Source organism: Myodes glareolus, chromosome 23 (genome assembly GCF_982192425.1).
Source record: "Myodes glareolus chromosome 23, mMyoGla1.1, whole genome shotgun sequence".
NCBI lineage: Eukaryota > Metazoa > Chordata > Mammalia > Rodentia > Cricetidae > Myodes > Myodes glareolus.
The window spans coordinates 20,105,899-20,125,274 of record NC_142048.1 but is presented as its reverse complement, the minus strand read 5'-3'; the positions used below and the strand labels follow the sequence as shown (position 1 = coordinate 20,125,274).

The 19,376-nt window shown below is 37.0% G+C and overlaps 1 protein-coding gene across 5 annotated transcripts in view; it reads left to right on the top strand.

Moving 5' to 3' along the window:
• Nucleotides 1–19,376, top strand: part of Asb5 (ankyrin repeat and SOCS box containing 5) — a 56,044-nt gene that overhangs the window by 5,569 nt on the left and 31,099 nt on the right. For 2 of the 5 annotated variants that reach the window (XM_048455774.3, XM_048455770.3), the window contains exons 1-2: nt 4,931–5,011; nt 7,863–7,988. In XM_048455774.3, the coding sequence (XP_048311731.1) occupies nt 7,904–7,988 (85 nt within the window). In that variant the 5' untranslated portion in view covers nt 4,931–5,011; nt 7,863–7,903. Of the gene's footprint in view, nt 1–4,930; nt 5,012–7,862; nt 7,989–9,601; nt 9,891–19,376 lie in introns of those variants that run through there. The other 3 variants (XM_087900952.1, XM_048455772.3, XM_048455771.3) reach the window with 2 other exon arrangements.

Genomic DNA, 19,376 nt, shown 5'->3' with positions numbered 1-19,376 from the left:
AGCTCTCCAAAGGATCCATCAATTGGAATTTGAGGAAGCCATGCCAGGAGGCAGTTAACATGAGAAAGTGAAGCCAAAATGTAACTGGAAGAAAATTTGAGGCTCGAGAATTATTTAGTCACCAACTGAAGAAGACAAGGATATAAAGACATGAATAGCAAACTAGTACTAATGACATCATTTAGGCTTTAGGCTTCTCTAGACTTTTTGTTGATTTTACAGTCCATACATTAATGAAAGGGACAAGACAAATTAGGAAATTGAGAGAAAACTGATTATTTGAAAACTGGATTTGTTACTTGTTCCAGGTTTGGATTCAGCCGCTGATGCTGAGTTGAGCACCCTTAGGATACAGATCTAACTTGTCTGGTCACTGATTTGTCCACATTACCCAGGCAAGCTTAATTCACAGGAAGTGCTCAGAACAGTGGGTACTTCCACTTATGCAAATAACAGTAAGATTTTTTTATAAGTAGGTATCATCATATTTACTTACTACTTTTTTTTACTTTTTTTAATTTTTTTTTTACTTAGTACTTTTAAAAGCAATAAAGTCAGGTGAGTAGCTTTAAAATGATACCAAACAAAATATTGAACAAATATTCCAAGATCTTTACAAATCCACAAGATAACAGTTATTCTTTTATGTAGGTGAAAATTCAGGATTAGAGAGACTAAGAAATTTGTCCAAGTACACTCAACTTATAAGTGGAGTTCTTTTTAAAAATTGAGATGTATCTATTATTTATTTATGTCCTTATAAATTTTTGTATGTGTGTGTACATAGCCATATGTATACACATACATGTGGCTTAATGTGTATGTGTGTGCTGTGTTCATGTACATACATGTGGCGGGTAAGCATCTGTGTGTGTCCTCGCATGCATCTGTGGAGCTCAAAGTAAATGTCAAGTGACTTCCTTGATTGCATTCCACTTTATTTTTTTTATACAGGTGTATTGATGACCCAGGAGGTCACTGATATAACTAGATAGGCTGGCAGCAAGCCCCAGGAATCTTTCTGCTCCATCTTCCCAGACTAAGTTTAGAGACATGCACCACTTAAAAAAAAATTTTAAGATTCAAGAGCCAAGATTCAAACTCAGGTCCTCATGGTTGTATATCATGCATTTACTGACTGCACCATCTATGCTCCGTGTCCTGGACATTTCTAATTGTAACCAAGTAGGAGTTACGAGCACTGCCTGCTTTTCCAGAGGTCCTGAATTCAGTTCTCAGCAACCACATGGTGGCTTCCTCTGTAATGAGATCTGAGGAAGAGATCTGGTGAGTCGTCCTCATCAACTTAGACCAGGAAACCCAATATGGACAAGTTCAACAGAAACTGCCATATATGGGCTGCCCATGGGGAAAAAAAATAGGTACTTATCAAAGTATATGCTTTGGGTTTAAATTGACCCTACAAACTTCATTTTCTTCTTTTACCTTTGACTTCAGTAAACTCATTGACTGGATTTTGGTTGCAGTGTTTAACAAAAAGCTTGTTGCTTTTTCATCAACATTATCACATCATTAGGTAAGATTTGGCAGCACCATAACTTTGCAGAGCCATAACTTAATGTCTTCAGTCAAAATATATGATGCCAGAAGGAAAATGGCATCTTGAAACCCATAGTATCTTCTTTATTCCCAGTATGTCCAGACTGTTGCTTATCTTTGTCTCAGAGTCAAGGAAAGATAAAATAAATAGAAATATTCATTATGATGACATTTCTTTGAAGCTGTAGATGGGTAGCCTTCATTATCACCAAGAAAACAGTATGTGGTGGTTTGAATGAAGATAGCCCCAAAGTCTTATATATTTGCATATCTAGTCCCCAGTTGGTTAGTATTTGAGAAGAATTAGGAGGTGTGACCTTGTTGGTGAAGGGGTGGACTTGTTGGAGGAGGTGTGTCACTTGGGGTGGGCTTGAACTATTGAGGTTTCAATAGCTCACTCCAGGCCCAGATTTTCTCTCTCTCATCACCTATTACCTGTGCATTGAGATGTAAAGCTCTCAGCTACTGGTCCACTGCCACCTCTGTCTGCTTTCCACCCGAATATGAATGGATTAAATCCCTGAAACTATAAGCGAGCTCTCCATTCAATGCATTCTTTTGTAAGACTTGCTATGGGTATAGTGTATCTTTATAATGATAGAATTTTAATTGAGAAATCATTTGTTTTATGTTTAGCATTGCTTATGAGTTCTGTAAGAAATAGATAAACCTTCCAACACTACAAGTAGGAAAATGTAGGACTTGAACTTTAGTCTTGACTTCCCCAGGTAAGATGTCTAATTTTAGAGAATAATCAGATACTCACAGTCTTTTCCACCTTATTAAACTTGATAAAGGAAAGATGAAGCCAGCTTATTTTCCCTGGAATAATCATGTATAAGAATTAACTTTTACTTTGTTTTACCTCGGTGAGATAGGTTAAAGGAGAGACAATCAGATATTTTGCACACCCGCACATGGCTGACATCATCCCTAGTCTAGGTTTATTTTACTTACCATCCATATAATAGCTGTTAATAGTAAGATTTACATTTATTCTTAAAGATTTATTTTTATTTATGTGTCTGTGTGTGTCTGTGTATGAGTGTATGCATGTGTTTGAGTGAACACAGAGGCCAGAATAGAGTGCTGATGCCCCCGCGTTGGTCACCCAATGTGTGTGCTGTGAACTGAACTTGAGTCTGCTGAAAAGCAGCAAGTTCACCTAACCACTGTGCTTTCTCCAGCTATGTTAACATTTACAATGGACCTTTGACCGTCTTCCTATTTTCAGTCCAGAGGTACCAGAGATTAGCAGATGCCAGTCAGAGGTTGATGGTGGTGGAGCACTGGAAGGTGACCCCTGAGCCTCCACAGACTTGGTTTTGCTCATTTTCTGTCACACTGGAGTGAGGAAGGAGCGTGCAAAGAATACAGAGCTGACTGCAAATCACAGTGGGAAGGTGACATACACTAGTGCTGCTCTTATTAAGTAACAAGCAATAAATCTGAGGACAATGTGTTTAAGCTACGATTCCCCCCTCCAAATTCATAATTGATGCTAAAATTAAACTTAAAAGCACTCCAGGCAATCTTTCTGTTGCCAAGGAAACTACAACAGAGTGCTAATCAGAAGCATCCAAATATACCAATTTTAATAGCCAGTTGGTCACATTCTAGGTTAACTATGTATTTTATTTCAGGAAAAAAAATAATTATTAATTTATGTAACTGTCGAAGAATTCTGATCCTATTTCCAGGCCTAGCATACTTGGAGGATGACCTAATCATGACGCTTCTCATGTAGTTCCATTCTTTGATCTTCAACACATGGGGTATGGAAAGGTTCCCCTATCTGTAATGCCTTAAATATGTAATTAGCCAAAGTGTGACAATTAGAACAAATTCTTAATCGCAGAAGGTTCGGTGAAGCCCGTTGGATTCAGGCCACTGAAGCACACACGTATTTAGCTCAAGGCTATTTATAGTGCACACATGGCACAGATGCACACTCTGGTCGCCAGGTGTGGGAAGCAGAGGCAGGTGGGTAAACTACATAGTGACTGTCTCAGTGCTGACGTGTGAACACTAGCCTCAGAGGCATGGCCATGGCCATGGGATCCTTGTGTTCCCACTTCCGGATATGTAGCTTGCAAATTACTCCCCCGCTTTTTTAAGCTTCTTCCTCCCAACTTCATAGCTTCTTCATAAAGACTCCAGTAACTATATCAGGACATTTTGTTTACAAGTTTAAACAACCCAAATTCAAATCTCATTTAATTAGCAAGGAGGACTTTAATATTTTATGTTACTATTAAATTCAAATTACTTTTGTTTTTAGTTAAACTTATACCAAATTACTACTGTTTTAGTTAAACCTATACCAAGATTCCTCAATGAAGATAATCTGATGCTTTCTAATATAAATATTGACTCCAGATTCCCTTTTTATTGGCATGACCCACACACAAACCTTTCTTTACTATTGAAGAGCTACTAGCAACTTTGCTTCTCCTGCAGAGTAGAAGAAAAATTTTAATTCCTCAGAAATATTCTCAAAAACATCTTTTATTGACCTTATTTAGACAAATGTCCTTCGCTTGAGCCAGAAAATTAAGTGAAGGGAACCAAGTTGAGTGAGATATTATCCCTTAGAGAAATTCTGGACTTGTAAGCCAAATAAGAAATTGAAAAACAAAATAAAATATCTAGAAAAGAATTTAGCATAGACTCTTTATTAATATATATTTATAATAAATAAATCATATATTTTAAACTTTTAAATATGCATGGCTGCTAACTTTTAGTCATATTTTTAGGACCACACATAAAAGATGAGAGCATGATTAACATAAGGCAAATTCTAGTTAGACCTAATCAAATTTGTGAGTTTGATATATATCAAATATATATAAATATATCAAATAGTTTGAGTTATATCAAACTATTCTGTGTTTCAGTGAAAACCAATGACTTTCACCTGGGGGCATGGATGCTTCCTAAATTAATAATAATCTTGTGATAAAATATTAGTGTTGACTATCATAACAATAACAGATTATTGTTTTTGTCCATTATTCTGGTAATTGATCTAGAAACTCAACACATTTACTCCAAGTCCTACAGTCACACAAAATAGAATGGTTCTCACCTAAACTTTACCCACCAAAAAATTTAAGTAACATGTATTGTGTGAATTTTAATCCTAATTAGAATATATCTTTTATCAATAATTAATGAGAGAGAAGATGGGAGGATCTCCAAGGACCTAGGGGAGGAAAAACTGTAGCCAGAATATATTGTATGAAAAGAAATCTGTTTTTCATAAAGAATTTAGTAAATTCAAACAGAATAAGTAATAGAAACCTAGTACATTGGCATCTAGAACTCTTCTTTGAAAATGTTTATGACAGAGACATCGCATCATAATGTCTATGACATTATAAAGAACTGTGACCGAGTGCCTTGGCTTACTTTTATAAAATGCCTTTCTTATGAGAGCAGCTTTGGGGTAAGGATAAGCAGGATTTACTAAATGAAGTTAAGGCAAAATTCATTTACTAATTTCCCTTAAGAAACTCATGTATAGACATTTCTGTTTTTATTTCAAACTCTTCTCCACTCTAAATATCTGTCTTCAATATATTTATTTTTTCTCATGAAGTTTCACAAAACTAAAAGAAAAAGCTTACATTCCAATGGTGTTTTAAGTTTTAACAGTGATGTACAATATCCCCAGTAAGAACTTGTGTAATTTCTTTTTCTTTCATTTTGTTTCAGCCATGGGCAAACAACAGTTTACACTCACTGTATATGAGTTCTTCCCAGTCTCCCTGTTCTAGGACTGGAAAGATGCCTGGAATTAGTGGAGATGGGCATTAGCAGCTCCTCAGTGTTTGAAATATGTTCTTGTCATTTTTCTTTTATTTTGGAACTCATTATTGTAGTTTCATTAAGAGTTTGTATATTTCTGCCAGAAAATAAAGGGACATAGTTTACTTAAAAACTACTGAATGCATATAAATGAACTCATTACCACCTTAAACAAAATAAGTCCATTCAGAAGACAAATACTGTACGTTTTCTCTCACTTATAGACTCTGTGTCTTATGGCAAGGGGGAAGGAAGAAGAAAGAGAGGGTATAGAGACATAAATATGGTGAAAATACAAAATAGACCGAAAAGACTTTGTCATTCTGAAAGCTCCAATTATATATGTCAAATTATTTTAATTTATTTCCCAATTTTTGAGAATTTCACAGAGGAGTAACAGCGTTTACATCATTTCCACTTCATTCTTTCCCCTCCAACTCCTCCTGTACGCCCAATCACTGTCAAATTCATGATTTCTGAAATCATTGCTATTGCATAGGTGTATGTTTCCATGCGTCTGTATAAATATGGCCTTCTGCACCCATTTAGTGTTGCTCTTCCCATGTGTACGTGGTTAGGGCTGATCACTTAGGATTGCGTACCATCAGAGGATTCGTCCTTGGAGAAGGTAGATTCCCCATCTCTAGGGGCCATTAATTACCTGTAGCTCTTCATCTAAGGGGTGGGGCCTTATGCAATTTCACCATCCACAAAGGAATGTCAGCTGGTGTTATTACACAGGTCTTGTTTAGTTGGTCACTTTATTAAGATTTCATGAGTGCAGCTCCCCGGTTATGTACAGAAGCCAGCAGGCTTTTAGAGTCTTTCTGCCCCCTCTCCTTCTCCTTCAGTCTTCCATGAGCCTTAGGTGATGGGATTTTGTTGTCGGTGAACTTTTTAAGTTTGGCATCCCACAGTCACTGATTCTCTACATTTTGACCAGTTGGGGATTTATGTGATGGCCTCGGTCTGCGACAAAAAAAAACAAAATAAAAAAGAAAAGAAAAAAAAAGAAGCTCTTTTGATGAAAGATGAACACTACACTCTTCTGTGGCTAAATGAATGAGTATTTGGAATTCAGTAGGTAATTACACTGATTTGGGAAGGTAGCCACAGTAAGTTCTCTCTAGGATCCATGACCTTACCAACCACAGGGAGACAGCTAGGATAACAAAGAATAATGGGGTATGAGTTCTCTCCTGTTGAGTAGGCCTTAGTTCCAATCAGACTTCTGCTTCTGCTTACTCCTAAGACCTAAGTGCCACTACTGCGCCCTTGTGTCTTGTCAAGTTCGTCATTGTGTGCTTATAGGCTGTGCAATGGGTAGGATTGTTGTTGTCTTTGCTCCATTGGGAGTTTGCATAGCAACTTCGAATTCTATAGAAGCTGGTCCATAGGGAGGAGGCTTCCAGGTCACATCCAGTTCAAATCTTCCAAGTCTTGTGTCGAAAGTGCATGATGTCTTCAACAACTGGGTGTTACCTTTATGTTCTTGGAGGCAACCAAGGGCGATGGCCACATTCTTTATTGTTTTTAGAGATCTCTTGGACTACTTTGAGGTTTCCCCTGCAGGATACTAGTAGTCTGTGATCCTTGTGAGGGACAATGTGCATTATGACCACAATTGACTAATTTCACTTAGTGTGTGTGTGTGTGTGTGTGTGTGTGTGTGTGTGTGCATTTTTAAGTAAATAAAGTAATATTCCCTATGGCTTTTTAAATGTCCTTTTTGTACTTTATCAATTCTTCTTCTCTCACTCTCTGTATTTCTCTTCTTTATTCTCTCCAGATAGAGCCCCTCGAGGTTTTTCTATTTTCCACTCTATAGTGCCTGTATCCTGCCATCCCCTTCTCTAGACTTAAATGCGTGGGAGAAGGTGAGGTGGAAATGATGTGAAATACTCATGTATTAAATTCTCAAGAAATATATTAAAAGAAGAAAAAGCAAAAATTTTCTCTGATCCAGAAAAAAGAGAAAGAAAATTCTAAGCCAAGAAAATAGGTGCACCAATACTTTTCAAAGTCTTTTATATATTGCCAATCATTTAAGGTGATGTTTTGGAGTCTTTTATATGGAAATTAGCATCTGATTTGTATTTCTCAATTCATTTACTACGTTATTTTATTAGGCCTTTGAATTAAGAAGCTAGCAGTTGGCAAATTTTATTATGAGTGGGTGTTACCTATATAAAACAAAGAGGTGAGAATGAATGAATTTATTAAAAAAAAACAAAATTTGACATCTGCAAATAAAATTTTAAGTATTGTGTGGTAATGTTTTTCTACTAGTAAAGCGGGAGGGATTGAAGCTTGCTGGGCTGATGACTTCAGCCGTAGTGAATGGAAGTGTTTCTTAGCCCCCAGGAATCTAGGCTACCGAGTAGCTGCTGTGCGGGATTATTTATAAGACCATTTACTGGTAAGAGAAAGGGCTGAAACCTTAGACAGGCACTTAGATGTGACTAAGGCAGGTTTATTTCTGATTCCAGAGCACTGGAGGGGAAGTCACGCCGTGACTCAGAGCATTGTGATGGGCCAGCTGTTCACAGGCTCCTCTCCAGCGTGTGCTTGGACCTTGCCATGGCAGACAGAAGACTCACTAGAACATTATTCCGGTGAGTTCACTCTCTTGACACAGTTTCCACATCAGGGGTAGAGAGGACCGTGTGGTCACTCTGTCTTCAGTGATTCAACAGTCGTGTGTGCTGTGTCCCAAATGGCACGTGTATTCTTCCGCCATGTCTCCGTTCTCTTAGGGATATTTGGTGAGAGTCAAGACTATCTTGATAAGATACACATTAAAATGACAAGTCACGTTTCTCAGTGTGCCACATCACAGATAGGATCCTTGCTTCTGTCAGAGCCGCTGCTGTTTGTTTTGTTACCTTGAAACCTAGCCGAATTAAGACATAATTTAAGATGAGCAGACCCTAAATCTGGTGACATAAACGTATATCACAATATTTTGTATTAGTGTCTTTTTTTACTCAAATGCTCAGATGTTAGCAAGGGAAAGCATTACTTCAAAAGAAAATTAAAGGAATTTATGAAAAAAAAGTCCGTGTTCATCATTTTTCTAAACAACTGATTCCATTTCTCTTTTAAACTTTCATTTATATTTGGTAATACACAAGATTGCTCATATATACATAAGATACACATATATTTCATTCCCAAATTGATCTTAGTTATTCAAGATTATAGGTCCTGAAGGTACATTTTAGGTTGATCATAACTAGACCGGAGACTAAGTTTAATTGGTTTGCTTTTGCAGTTTTTTTTTGTGAAACAGTTATATTTGTTGAGTAATTCTTTTGTGTATCACCCCCATGCCCAGTAAGCCCTCTCATTTCCTGCCGGAATTAGGCCTTTTGCTTCTTTGTCTTTTCTTTGTCTAAGTTATTCCATTTTTCCTCTGAAATTATGCTGTCCTAGTGGCAGGAACTGTTAGGTCTTGGGCTCAGCATATAGAAAACAGCCAATAGGTGTTTGAAAGTGTGACACTAACAGTGTAAGTCTATTAATAGATGACGCGATAGCCTAATATATATATAAAAGCCGTATTGTATAACAAAATCAATGTAATCAGTTACTTCAATGGGTTCTCATTCAGGTCCCATCTGTGGACTATCACATGATTTAGTTCATGGCCAACAGATTTAAACTCTTGAGTTAGAACAATTAATTTCTCTTCTTTATTACATAAACCATGTGTATAAAATACACAAAAATATTCAATCTTCTTTTTTAAGTTATTTATTTTGTGAGTGCGCGCGCTTCCACGCGCACATACACACACACACACACACACACACACACACACACACACACACACACACACCACAGCACAGGCATGCAGGTCAGAGAACAAATGGAAGTTGGTACTCTCCTTCCACCGTGTGGGTCCGAGTGGTGGAACTCAGGTCTCCAGGCTTGGTGCCAGGTGCCGTTTCTGAGCCCCACCTCTGTCCTCCAGTTGTTCTTGATAATTAGATACCAAAAAAGGAAATCATCGGCATTATTTATTTCAATATTTGACTCCTACAACCGAGAACAGAAAGAGGGTGTATCATTTTATATGGAGAATGGAAAGTCAGGAGGCTTGCGAAACGTGATTTGGTTGCTTCCATGGAATATTGTCAGACCAATAGGAGCTGGCGAAGAACTTTTATGGACAGTATAAATAATTTGAGCCTTAGACATCATTACCAGTTGATATTTTCTTTCCTGAGGACCAGCTGTTCAAGAGTGCCCCGGAACGGAGCCAGGCACAGTTGAGACTCGGCTGGGGCTTGGCACCGCGGCAGATTCTTCTGCAGCAATGTCGGTATTAGAAGAAAGCCGGCCGTTTGCTCAACAGCTATCCAATGTCTATTTTACGATACTCTCCCTTTTCTGTTTTAAACTTTTTGTGAAAATCAGCCTTGCCATCCTTAGTCATTTCTACATCGTGAAAGGCAACCGAAAGGAGGCCGCCAGGATAGCAGCTGAATTTTATGGCGTAACCCAAGGACAAGGTACGTTTATGATCACAGGCTCCCGTTTCAAGTGCAGCTGAGCTATCATTTGATCTTCCATCCAAGAAAACATCACAGGTTCTCTTTATGGGATGTTTTGAAGACTTTACTGGGAGGAAGTTCTTGTACCTTAGTTTCATTGGCTTCATGAAAAAAATAGCTGTTTTTCAGTGTAAATGCTTGGGCAGTATGGGACTACAGTATTAAGTATAGATATCTTTGCCTCGTTATCACTTAAAAAACATTACATATTTCATTTTCCACATCGTTGTTTCAGAGAATAATGAAGAGATAACTAATTTGACTTCAATTGTCCTATAACGTTAAATTCAGCATTGTAATTTTTTAAAAGATATATTAAAGTCCAGTTGAGCCTGGTGGTGCAACGTGTATTTTTAGCAACTCAGGTGGTGGAGGCAGGAGGATTGTATTCGCTGGGCCTCACTGGGCTTTAGTGAGTTCAAGTACAGTCAAGATAGTGTACTGAGGTCCTGTCTCACAAAGAGAACTGAACGGAAGACTGTGGGTAGCTCAGTAGGAAAGCACCCTGTCATATGTGAAAGGCCATAGGCTCAAACCTCAGCACTAAACAATTAATTAAAGTAAAATGAAATAATTGGTATTAAACATAGAGGATTTCAGAATTGTTTATCGTACATTTTTTTAGAACTTTATTGTGGAATAAAACCCAGAAACTAGCATTTATGGACATATTTTCCTAAAGGGATTGATACTGCTTTGTTTGGATTGTGGAAATTGTTTATTACAAGACAGGATCATGAATAAGCAAATCTGATGTTTGTGCAGCCGGGCTCATCAGTGCGTTTTGGAAGAAATTGAAATGAGATGAAATAAAAAAGGGGTACCACCACTCACAGACTTTAAATTTTATAGGACCATTCTATGCTAGTGGAGTAATATCCTAGATAGTAAAAATGATTCACGTGTTGGGTGGAAAAGTGACGTTTTAATTTCTTGTAATCTTCCAGTTTATTTCTGATTTGGAATTAACCAAACCAATATTGTGTATGTGTCCTGATACCCCCTCCCCGGCAATTTAAATATTCAAAGTAAAAACTTTGCATCACATAATTAGAGAATGCAGCTTTTTCAAGCAAGAGCCTTTTAAGCTTCTGTGCTGAAACTGATTTTCCTGTATATTTTAATTTTTTATGTAATTCACTTTAAAGTCCACGCTACTGTCGGTGTGTGGGAATAGTGAATAAAGGTAAGGACTCTTAAGCGGTTTGTGGAGACACGACTGTCCCCTCAGGAAGGTCGCTTTTGTGTACACTGAGGACCTTGTTTAAAAACTAAGAGAGGAAAACCTATGGACCCAGATGTTCTCATAGAGAAAATAGAACCTAGATGAAATAGACCGCAACCCAGTCTCTACCAGCACTGATTCCGAAGTAGCATTAAAAAGCAGTGCCTTTACTTTATGATCCATGGAAAATGAAAATGTCATTTGGTAGAAGGAGTATTTGAGTACTAAATGAAAACATAAAAATAGCTTTTAAAACCTAAGTCATATTTCTAGATGTGGCTAAGCAAATTATGAGATTATAAGGTGTTAAAGTGTATCTTCACAGGAACCAAATAGCTCGTTATTTCAGAGACAGACCTTATCTCCATGTTATAAGAACAATCGTTCCTAAAGCAGTAAAACATTGACTGAAAAGAAGAAAGATATTTCTGCCTTCACAGAGGTGGCAGAGCAGACTATGGATACATCTTTCTTTGCATTTTGGCAAAGAAGAGAAGCAGGCATCCTCTTTTAGATCATAGTGTTCTTGTTCAGGCAATTCCTGGGCATATATGAAATGACTCTGATGTTTTACTATCTTATTAGAGTCTTTTCAAATATATTAGAATTGTAGGATTTTCCCCAGATAGTTGAACCACATCCCCTAAAAATATAAAATACAAAGTTTTGAAAAGCTTTACCATGTTTGTAACATTTGCTGTACTTAACAAAACTCCTTTTCAATACCATGCAGTACTCTCTCTATATTTAACACCAGAATCTTTTCTTGTAATTCTTATTAAAGGTGAGCATAATTCTGTCAAATTTTATTTCAACATTAGGAAAATAAATCAAACGCCTTGAAAAAAATTTTATTCTCCTGTTAAGAGAAAATAAAGAGAAAAAATATTATTTCTCTATTTTGTATAGCTTTATAAACTTTTAAATCTTAATATACTATTTAGGATTTGCGTATGTCTAATATTGACCATTCAGGTTTAATTATTGTTGTATAGTCAAGCAATTTCCTCCTCCCTTGGTAAGATTGTCACTGACATCCCGCTTTGAATTAGGTTCCTCATTCCCACTTTCAGGGCTTAGCCTGATTTGATTGCTCCCCCAAATTTCTGGAGTGCAGTTGTCAAATCCATAAAGTGAGGCTGATATGTGTATTTCATGTCTTTCACAACAATGGAGACCTTACTGACAACATGCTCCATGTCTTCCCAAGAGGTATGGTGCTTCAGTAAGAAACTAAAGACCCCGTTTGCTTACCGAACTGCTGTTCCAAGGCAGCTCATTGTGTTAGGCAGTGGAGACTGATTTCTTGTTTTTACTGCTGTTGTCATCAGCTGGTAAACCCTGTGCAATCGAACTTGAGATGAAGATCTGATTACAAACCAGAAACCTGACGCACTACATGGTGGATAAGCTAGTTTAAGATGTTTCCTCCTTGATCCCTGAACAACTCCGGTAAACTTCATATCACTGCCTTTTCTTCTCTGAAGACTTTTTGACCCTTCATCACACTGAAGGGACTCTTTCTTTGCTTAGCCTCTCTATTTTTAATATCATTGCTTCAGTTAAACACTCCAATTAGAGTGCCATTGTCTTTCATGGGATGACGTCAGTAATAAATGTTCACTCTACATTGAGGCTGACTGTGAGACTAAAGAATTGTGACTTATTTTCCTCTGTAATTCTAAATGGTGAAGAAAAATATAATATTGAAGGGTATCTTAATTTGATGAAATCATAGCACGGCTCTAGAAAAAGGCATTAAGTACCCATAAATATCTCAAGACTTGTCAAGAGCTCTCTCATATTAAGGGCAGTATTTGTCAAGTTCAATCGTAGACTAAGATTTACAGTAATTTTACCTTCAAGCAAAGGGAGTCAGTTCTAAACATCTGTTTCTTGAGTCCCTGTGATAGCAAGATAATAAAGACAGAAAATGTGTTGTTCTTTGGTGTGAGTACTTTTTACATGGACTGCTGAGCAAAGAATCACTTTCAGACATACTAATAAAGTGAAACTAAAGAATTAGAGGGCTTTTTTCACACTTGGACTGCCACAGAGATATTTTTCTCACAGGAGGCAGATGATTTCCTGATCTCAGGCATGACCAGAGGCATGGATTTCAGAATGCACAAGGGAGAACAGCACTCAATAAAGACTGTGTGTGTGAACTCTACAAATAAAAACTTAGGCCCAGATATGAAAGAATAAATATGAGACAAATAATTTTGATTTTTTGAAGGTAATAGGAATCATGAGAGTATATAGGAAGTTGGGGAGATAAAAGTGTTGTAAATAAAAACAATTTATTATAGATTTACATAGTAGTAATTGAAGTTGCACAGCAGGACATGTTTGCAATAAGTAGACCAGTTTGTATTTTGCCAGAAGAATAAGAAATGGTACTTAAATTTATACTTGTGTTTGTGTCTCTGTGAAAATATCACAGTGAAACACATTTTTGTATGTCAAATAAAAAATTAGGGTTAAAATTGTGGAGAGCTTGATTAGTTTGATAGTGATTATATGACTGGAAATGAAACAGGAACAAGAAGAAATAATACAAAAACAAATCGGTGAAGCCTTTGATGAACATATTAGCGTGTCGATCTGAGTGGGAATTGACCAGCCACACAGATCAATATGCATGTCATCATAAAGGGGACCCTTTGCTGCCTTGTGAATCTGGTAGGCCACCTAACTTCACTATGAAATGTCAAGAGAAATCAAGACATGGCAAAGCCAGAATCTGGTTCTCCTTTTGGGTTGCTTATTTAACATATGAACCCTCTTCGCTTATTTTAAAAATCACCGGGTAGCTTTCTGATTATGATTTGGTCCCTGCTGTAAGAACTGACTGGCTTTCCCTTCAGCGTGTTTTAGACTAACTGAGATTTTTAAGACTTACTTCAAAATAGTGTGTCTATCTTTTGATATCAATGTTCTTTATTTTGAGCTTTGAGGGTTGCAGACGCACCTTTGAAGTATTTGTTTGTTTCAAAATAGATTCGATTTCTGATCCTTGAAGGCCATGAACAGAATATTTGGCTGTGGAAATTTACTCAAAGAAATGTGTCCCCATGAGTCTGTGGGTTGATTTCTGAAAGTATCTGGGAACACTGAAGCTCACAAGGAAGTCCTTTTGTGGTCGAGACTTAGGAACTTAAGATGGATGAAAATTTATGTCTGTGATTCTGATTTCACACATCTCTGAACTTATGTTTGGCATCATGGTTACCATCAAACATACATTTTTGTCACATGTATCGTTGAGACTTGAAAGTAGTATATAATATAATATGCCATCTCCAGTCAAATGTCAAAACAAGTTGTCATTGAAGAATAATACAACCAAGATATAAAAAGAAGCTAGATTTATATCTAACTATACATGGTTGTTTATTTTTTTCGTGGTGCTAGGACTGAAGCCAAAATGTCACAAAGGCTTGGCATGTGATGTACAACTGAACTATACCCCAAGATACCTATCTCTTACTCTATATCAAAAAGCCTTGCTGTGTTGATATTTGCTTTAATAACTAAACTTAGTAGTAGCTTCCAGCAATATCAGAAATGTTATGCAGTCTACCATTTCTGAAGAATAATGTTTTGTGTGCTACTGTTTGATTATTTACGAGATCAGTTGTGGTAGGAACACCTCTTATGTCAACAATGAAAACCTTCAGGAGGCAGGTAGGGTGATGTCTTTAATGGTTTAAATTATATAAATGTGTAAGAACCACCATGAACATATTTTCTGAATTTAGATGAAATAGCTCTCTATAGGAATAACTGAAATCAACAGATGTGCTCTTAAGTGACAAAAGACATTACACTCAAAAGATATTTTAATTTGTCCAAGCTCTGTTCTGTTTTAGCATGCCAGAATATCTTTTGTAGAAGAGGCTATTTGTCTCTGGTGACACAAAAAAGAAATTTGAGAACAAGGTTTCAAGCTTAGAAATGACTGTCAGATTTCAATACATTTATAATCTCTCCTGCTGTGTTCGGTGAGAAATGCATTAATTCCGGAATTAGAGAACAAAACAAATCATGGTGTTTGACAGCATAAGTTTTCTTAGGAATATATTTCTTATGCATTTGTTCCCTTCTGCTGTTATAATTTTATCATTCTATATTTTTTTCTTACAAAGTCCACACTATTTACTTTCATTTGCCCAAAATCAAATATACCGTATTTGGCATTAAAATAGAATATACCAAAGCCCACAGTCTCCTGAATGTGTGGGGGTATTTTACAGAGTCAACCAATTGCTATGGGGGTATGAAAGGAGAGGACCCAGCCAGGAGTAGCCTTGCCTGAGACATGTCAGTTTCAAGCTGTACTAACAATATTCAGGTTCTCTTTTCCAACTGTGCACGTTTCTTTCAGAATTTTTCAGAATTTCAAGTTCTCCACTTCTATTCCTTATGTCTTGTTCATTTTTCAACTTGTCACATCTGAGTCATATATATCACACGTGCAGCTTTACTCCAATCATTTCACTGTTTAACATTTTTATTTCTAGGAAAGGCACATGCTGGTGTTCTCAGCTTTCCTAGGCTTTTGAAAGAAATGGCATTGTCAGTCTATAAACTCAAAAATTTTTTTGTCTATGCAGGAAGTAAAGACATAAAAATGAATTCTTAACTCATTTCCTGTATTACTGTTTCTTTTAGAAATTGGTAAGACATTCTTAAAATTGGCTATTTTTCTTATTTGTGGACATACTTAAGATAGTCCTCAGTCAACTTAGACCAACAAATATTGGATATCACTTTATTCCTGTCACAGTGTTGTATGTTGCATGCTCACAGTATATATAATGAGTATATATTCTATGTATAATATATATATTATACACAAAACACATTTGGAATATATGCAGATATACTTTCTAGATAGACTATTAAATTATAGCATTATGTGGTACAATATTTTTTACTTTTTTATCAAAAAAGGAGACAATATAATTAAGAGCCAAATGTTATACATGTAAAATAACCAAACAGCAAACAAGGCAGAATTTATAAAGTCCTAAAAGGAAAATGGCCACATTTAGAATTCAGTGAGGGGAAAAATATGGGTTTCACTCATAGAGATAGCATAATTTATGGTAGAAAATACATGTTTATGAAGAAGTATAAGTAAGATCAAGTTGCATGCAAAGAAAAAGAGGGCAAATTTAAAATTAGAAACATAAGAAGAATTGTTTTATTTTTACTAAAGACTGAAGTATGAATCTTAGAGCTAATGATAACTTGATTGAGTAGATGATGTACCTTTAATCAGATCGTGTATCCAGATGCCACAGTTCTGTTCAGAACTTTCTAACTGGATTAAGCATATGAAAGTGTCAAAGCTTATAGGAGGAATAATTACCACCATAAAGTACTTGGTGTAATGTCAAGTCCTTGCTGTAATGATTCAGTGTGTCATGGTCTACACTGTATGAACTGAATATCAGAGAAGGTGGATGGTCTCTTTGTTATAGACTTAGCAATGCACACCCTCACAGTGTCTCTTAGTCCTTGTTGAAATGAGTCAGTGTGCCACAGTATACACCATATGAACTTCATGTCGGAGAAGGTGGCTGGCCTCCTTGTTGTGGGCTTAGCAGGGTATGTTCTTGCTGTGTCTCCATGAATGTTTAATAAATACTGGCAAATATACTAAGCACATTTCTATATTGAAGAAAAATTTTTCTCAGTGTCCTTTTGTCCACCAACAATGTGATCTGAAAGATAATTATTTAGAATATTTATTCCTCCAAATTCACACTGAAGTGGAAGGAAAGATGAAGGAAGGATATGTATGTATGTATGTATGTGTACGTAGTTATGTAAATGTGTGTGTATGTATGTATGTATGAGCTGTGAGGGACATTTAGCATTTCTCCTTCACCAGCACAGGGAACAATTCTTCTTTCCAGCCTTTCTTTGTTAATATTGCAAAATGAACCATGGGCTTCTAGACTGGGAATGGTCAATTGCTTCAGATAGTGTCATGAGTAAGCAAGTCTGTGTTAAATTTAGAGACAAATTGAATGCTATATAACTTTTTGACCAGGCAAACCCCCATGAGTTTCTTTGAGAAAGAGTTTGAATGTCATGTTATTATATTTAAGGGGGTCTGGAAAAGGCTGAAAGACTACGAAGCTTGGGTGGTGTGGGGAGGATAGGTTTTCATGGCCTTTTTTCTCTCTTTAGCCGGAACAAGTTTATCTTCATGAGTCTTCCTAAGCTGGGCAGTAGACAAGGTTTGTTTGTTTGTTTTTTTCCAAAGAATAAGATAATATTTACAACCAAACCATCTCAGTTAGTAAGGTATTATTTAATAAGCCGTGTGCAGCATTGTAGAACCTGACAAGCCTATATGACCAATCACCAAGCAGCCCGTTCTACATTCTTCGCGGGGGATCAGAAGAACAGTTAACATTTCGGGCCCCTCAGGAATGTGCATAACCGTGAAGTGGTATGAGGGCAGCTTTTCTCCACCAGGGCAGCTGAAATATCCATGGCACCATCGCCTCCCGAGTAAAATAGAAACCTTCAGAAATCCACCAACTCTTTCCAGAAGGCTTATCGTCTTAAACTCCGGGCAGAAAACAAACAAACTGAAATGCAACACCGGAATGCCACTCATGTTCTTAAATAGAAGCACTGGCTCCCGGGAGCTGTCAAGTGTGCTGCTTGAGGCCGAGGGAAAATGGCAACCATTAAAATGAGCTTGATTCCCTGAAAAACATACTGTTCTCCATCCTAAGGTCACAAAGTCCCTCATTAGAGTGAGCCGGGGAGACTGCCCGAGGGTGGGCAGTTTGCAAAGACTTCATTTCAGTATAATAGTGCTTCAATCATGAGTGCAGAAGCAAGAAATCCTCTATTGCCCAACTCGGTACCAACTAAGCACATCCTGACTGACCACTGGTGAGAATTAAAAGCACTTATTTTTCTGGATTCTACCCTGTTACTAGGAAAGTAATAACTTCCCTTCAAGTGAGAGCAAAAAGGATTTTTTAGAATTATGTGGTCTGGCGAACATGTGACCGGATTTGGAAGCTGTTCATTGTCCCTTAAACTTGCTCCACAGTGGTAAACTTGGAAAATGAAGAAGTGTTAGTTCATTTTGAGTTCAAATACACAGAAGATCATGAATAGTGTCTTCATAGAGACTCTTCTAGCATTTCAAGTCCAGGAGTTGATTCTTTAATCCCAGCACTTGGGAGGCAGAGGGAATCCAATCCCTGTGAGTTCGAGGCCAGCCTAATCTGCAGAGTGAGCTCCAGGACAGAAAGAAAAATCAAACCTTTGATTCTTCTTTCACCTTTATCATTCCCACTTCACACAATTATGATGAAATGGCTCACTAAGTTTTTTTGGCTTTTTTTCTAGTTAAAAAAAAGTCAACAAACAGGACCAATTTAGGTTATAAGAATCTTCTGAACTTCAAGTCCTACAACAATATTTGTATTTCAAGAATATGGAAGATGGAAGAGTCTTTCAAGAGAGCTGAGCAAGTAGAATCTACTGAAATGGATTTTATTTTTAAAATTTCATTTATGAAGGTCAATTGGATTGAACAATGGAATTAATTAATTATTTAAAGGTCATTCATATTACTGTTAGGAATATTTTCCTAACACGAGCTCTCCGCTGACACAAAATTCCCCAATCAAGCCAAATCAAAGCAAGTCAAATTAAGAGATATCCAGGTTTAATGGGAGTTCTGCACTCTCGGGCAGCCCCGAGGGGGAACCAGGAAGTCGCACAAATGCGACCACTGGGAGGAAGAATAGGAGATCATGTGTTCCTCTTTTGGGAGTTCACTTAAATATTCTTGAGCATGGTTCTGACCTCCCGCCCCCAGGGGGGAGTCAGGACCTGGCCTGCTGGGATTTGGAGTCCAGAGTGCTTCTTCTCAGAGTCAGGGGGCAAGGATAGATGCAAAAGGCTGGGGCCTAAGCTCCCAACTTAATAATTACTATGTTATAGAACCACAGAATTTAATTCTATAGCGCTAATTCGAAATGTCTACAGAATCAAAATTGATATTTTCATTTAAAAAATATTTTTAAAAGACAAAATATTCAGGTGAAAAAGAAAAGTATACTTAGCACACATCTCCTTAACCCGAGATAACTACAACTCTTGTCAAGTAATTGAGTATAGAATAAATGATAACAATATGACAGCGGACATTTCAAGACCATTACTGTTCT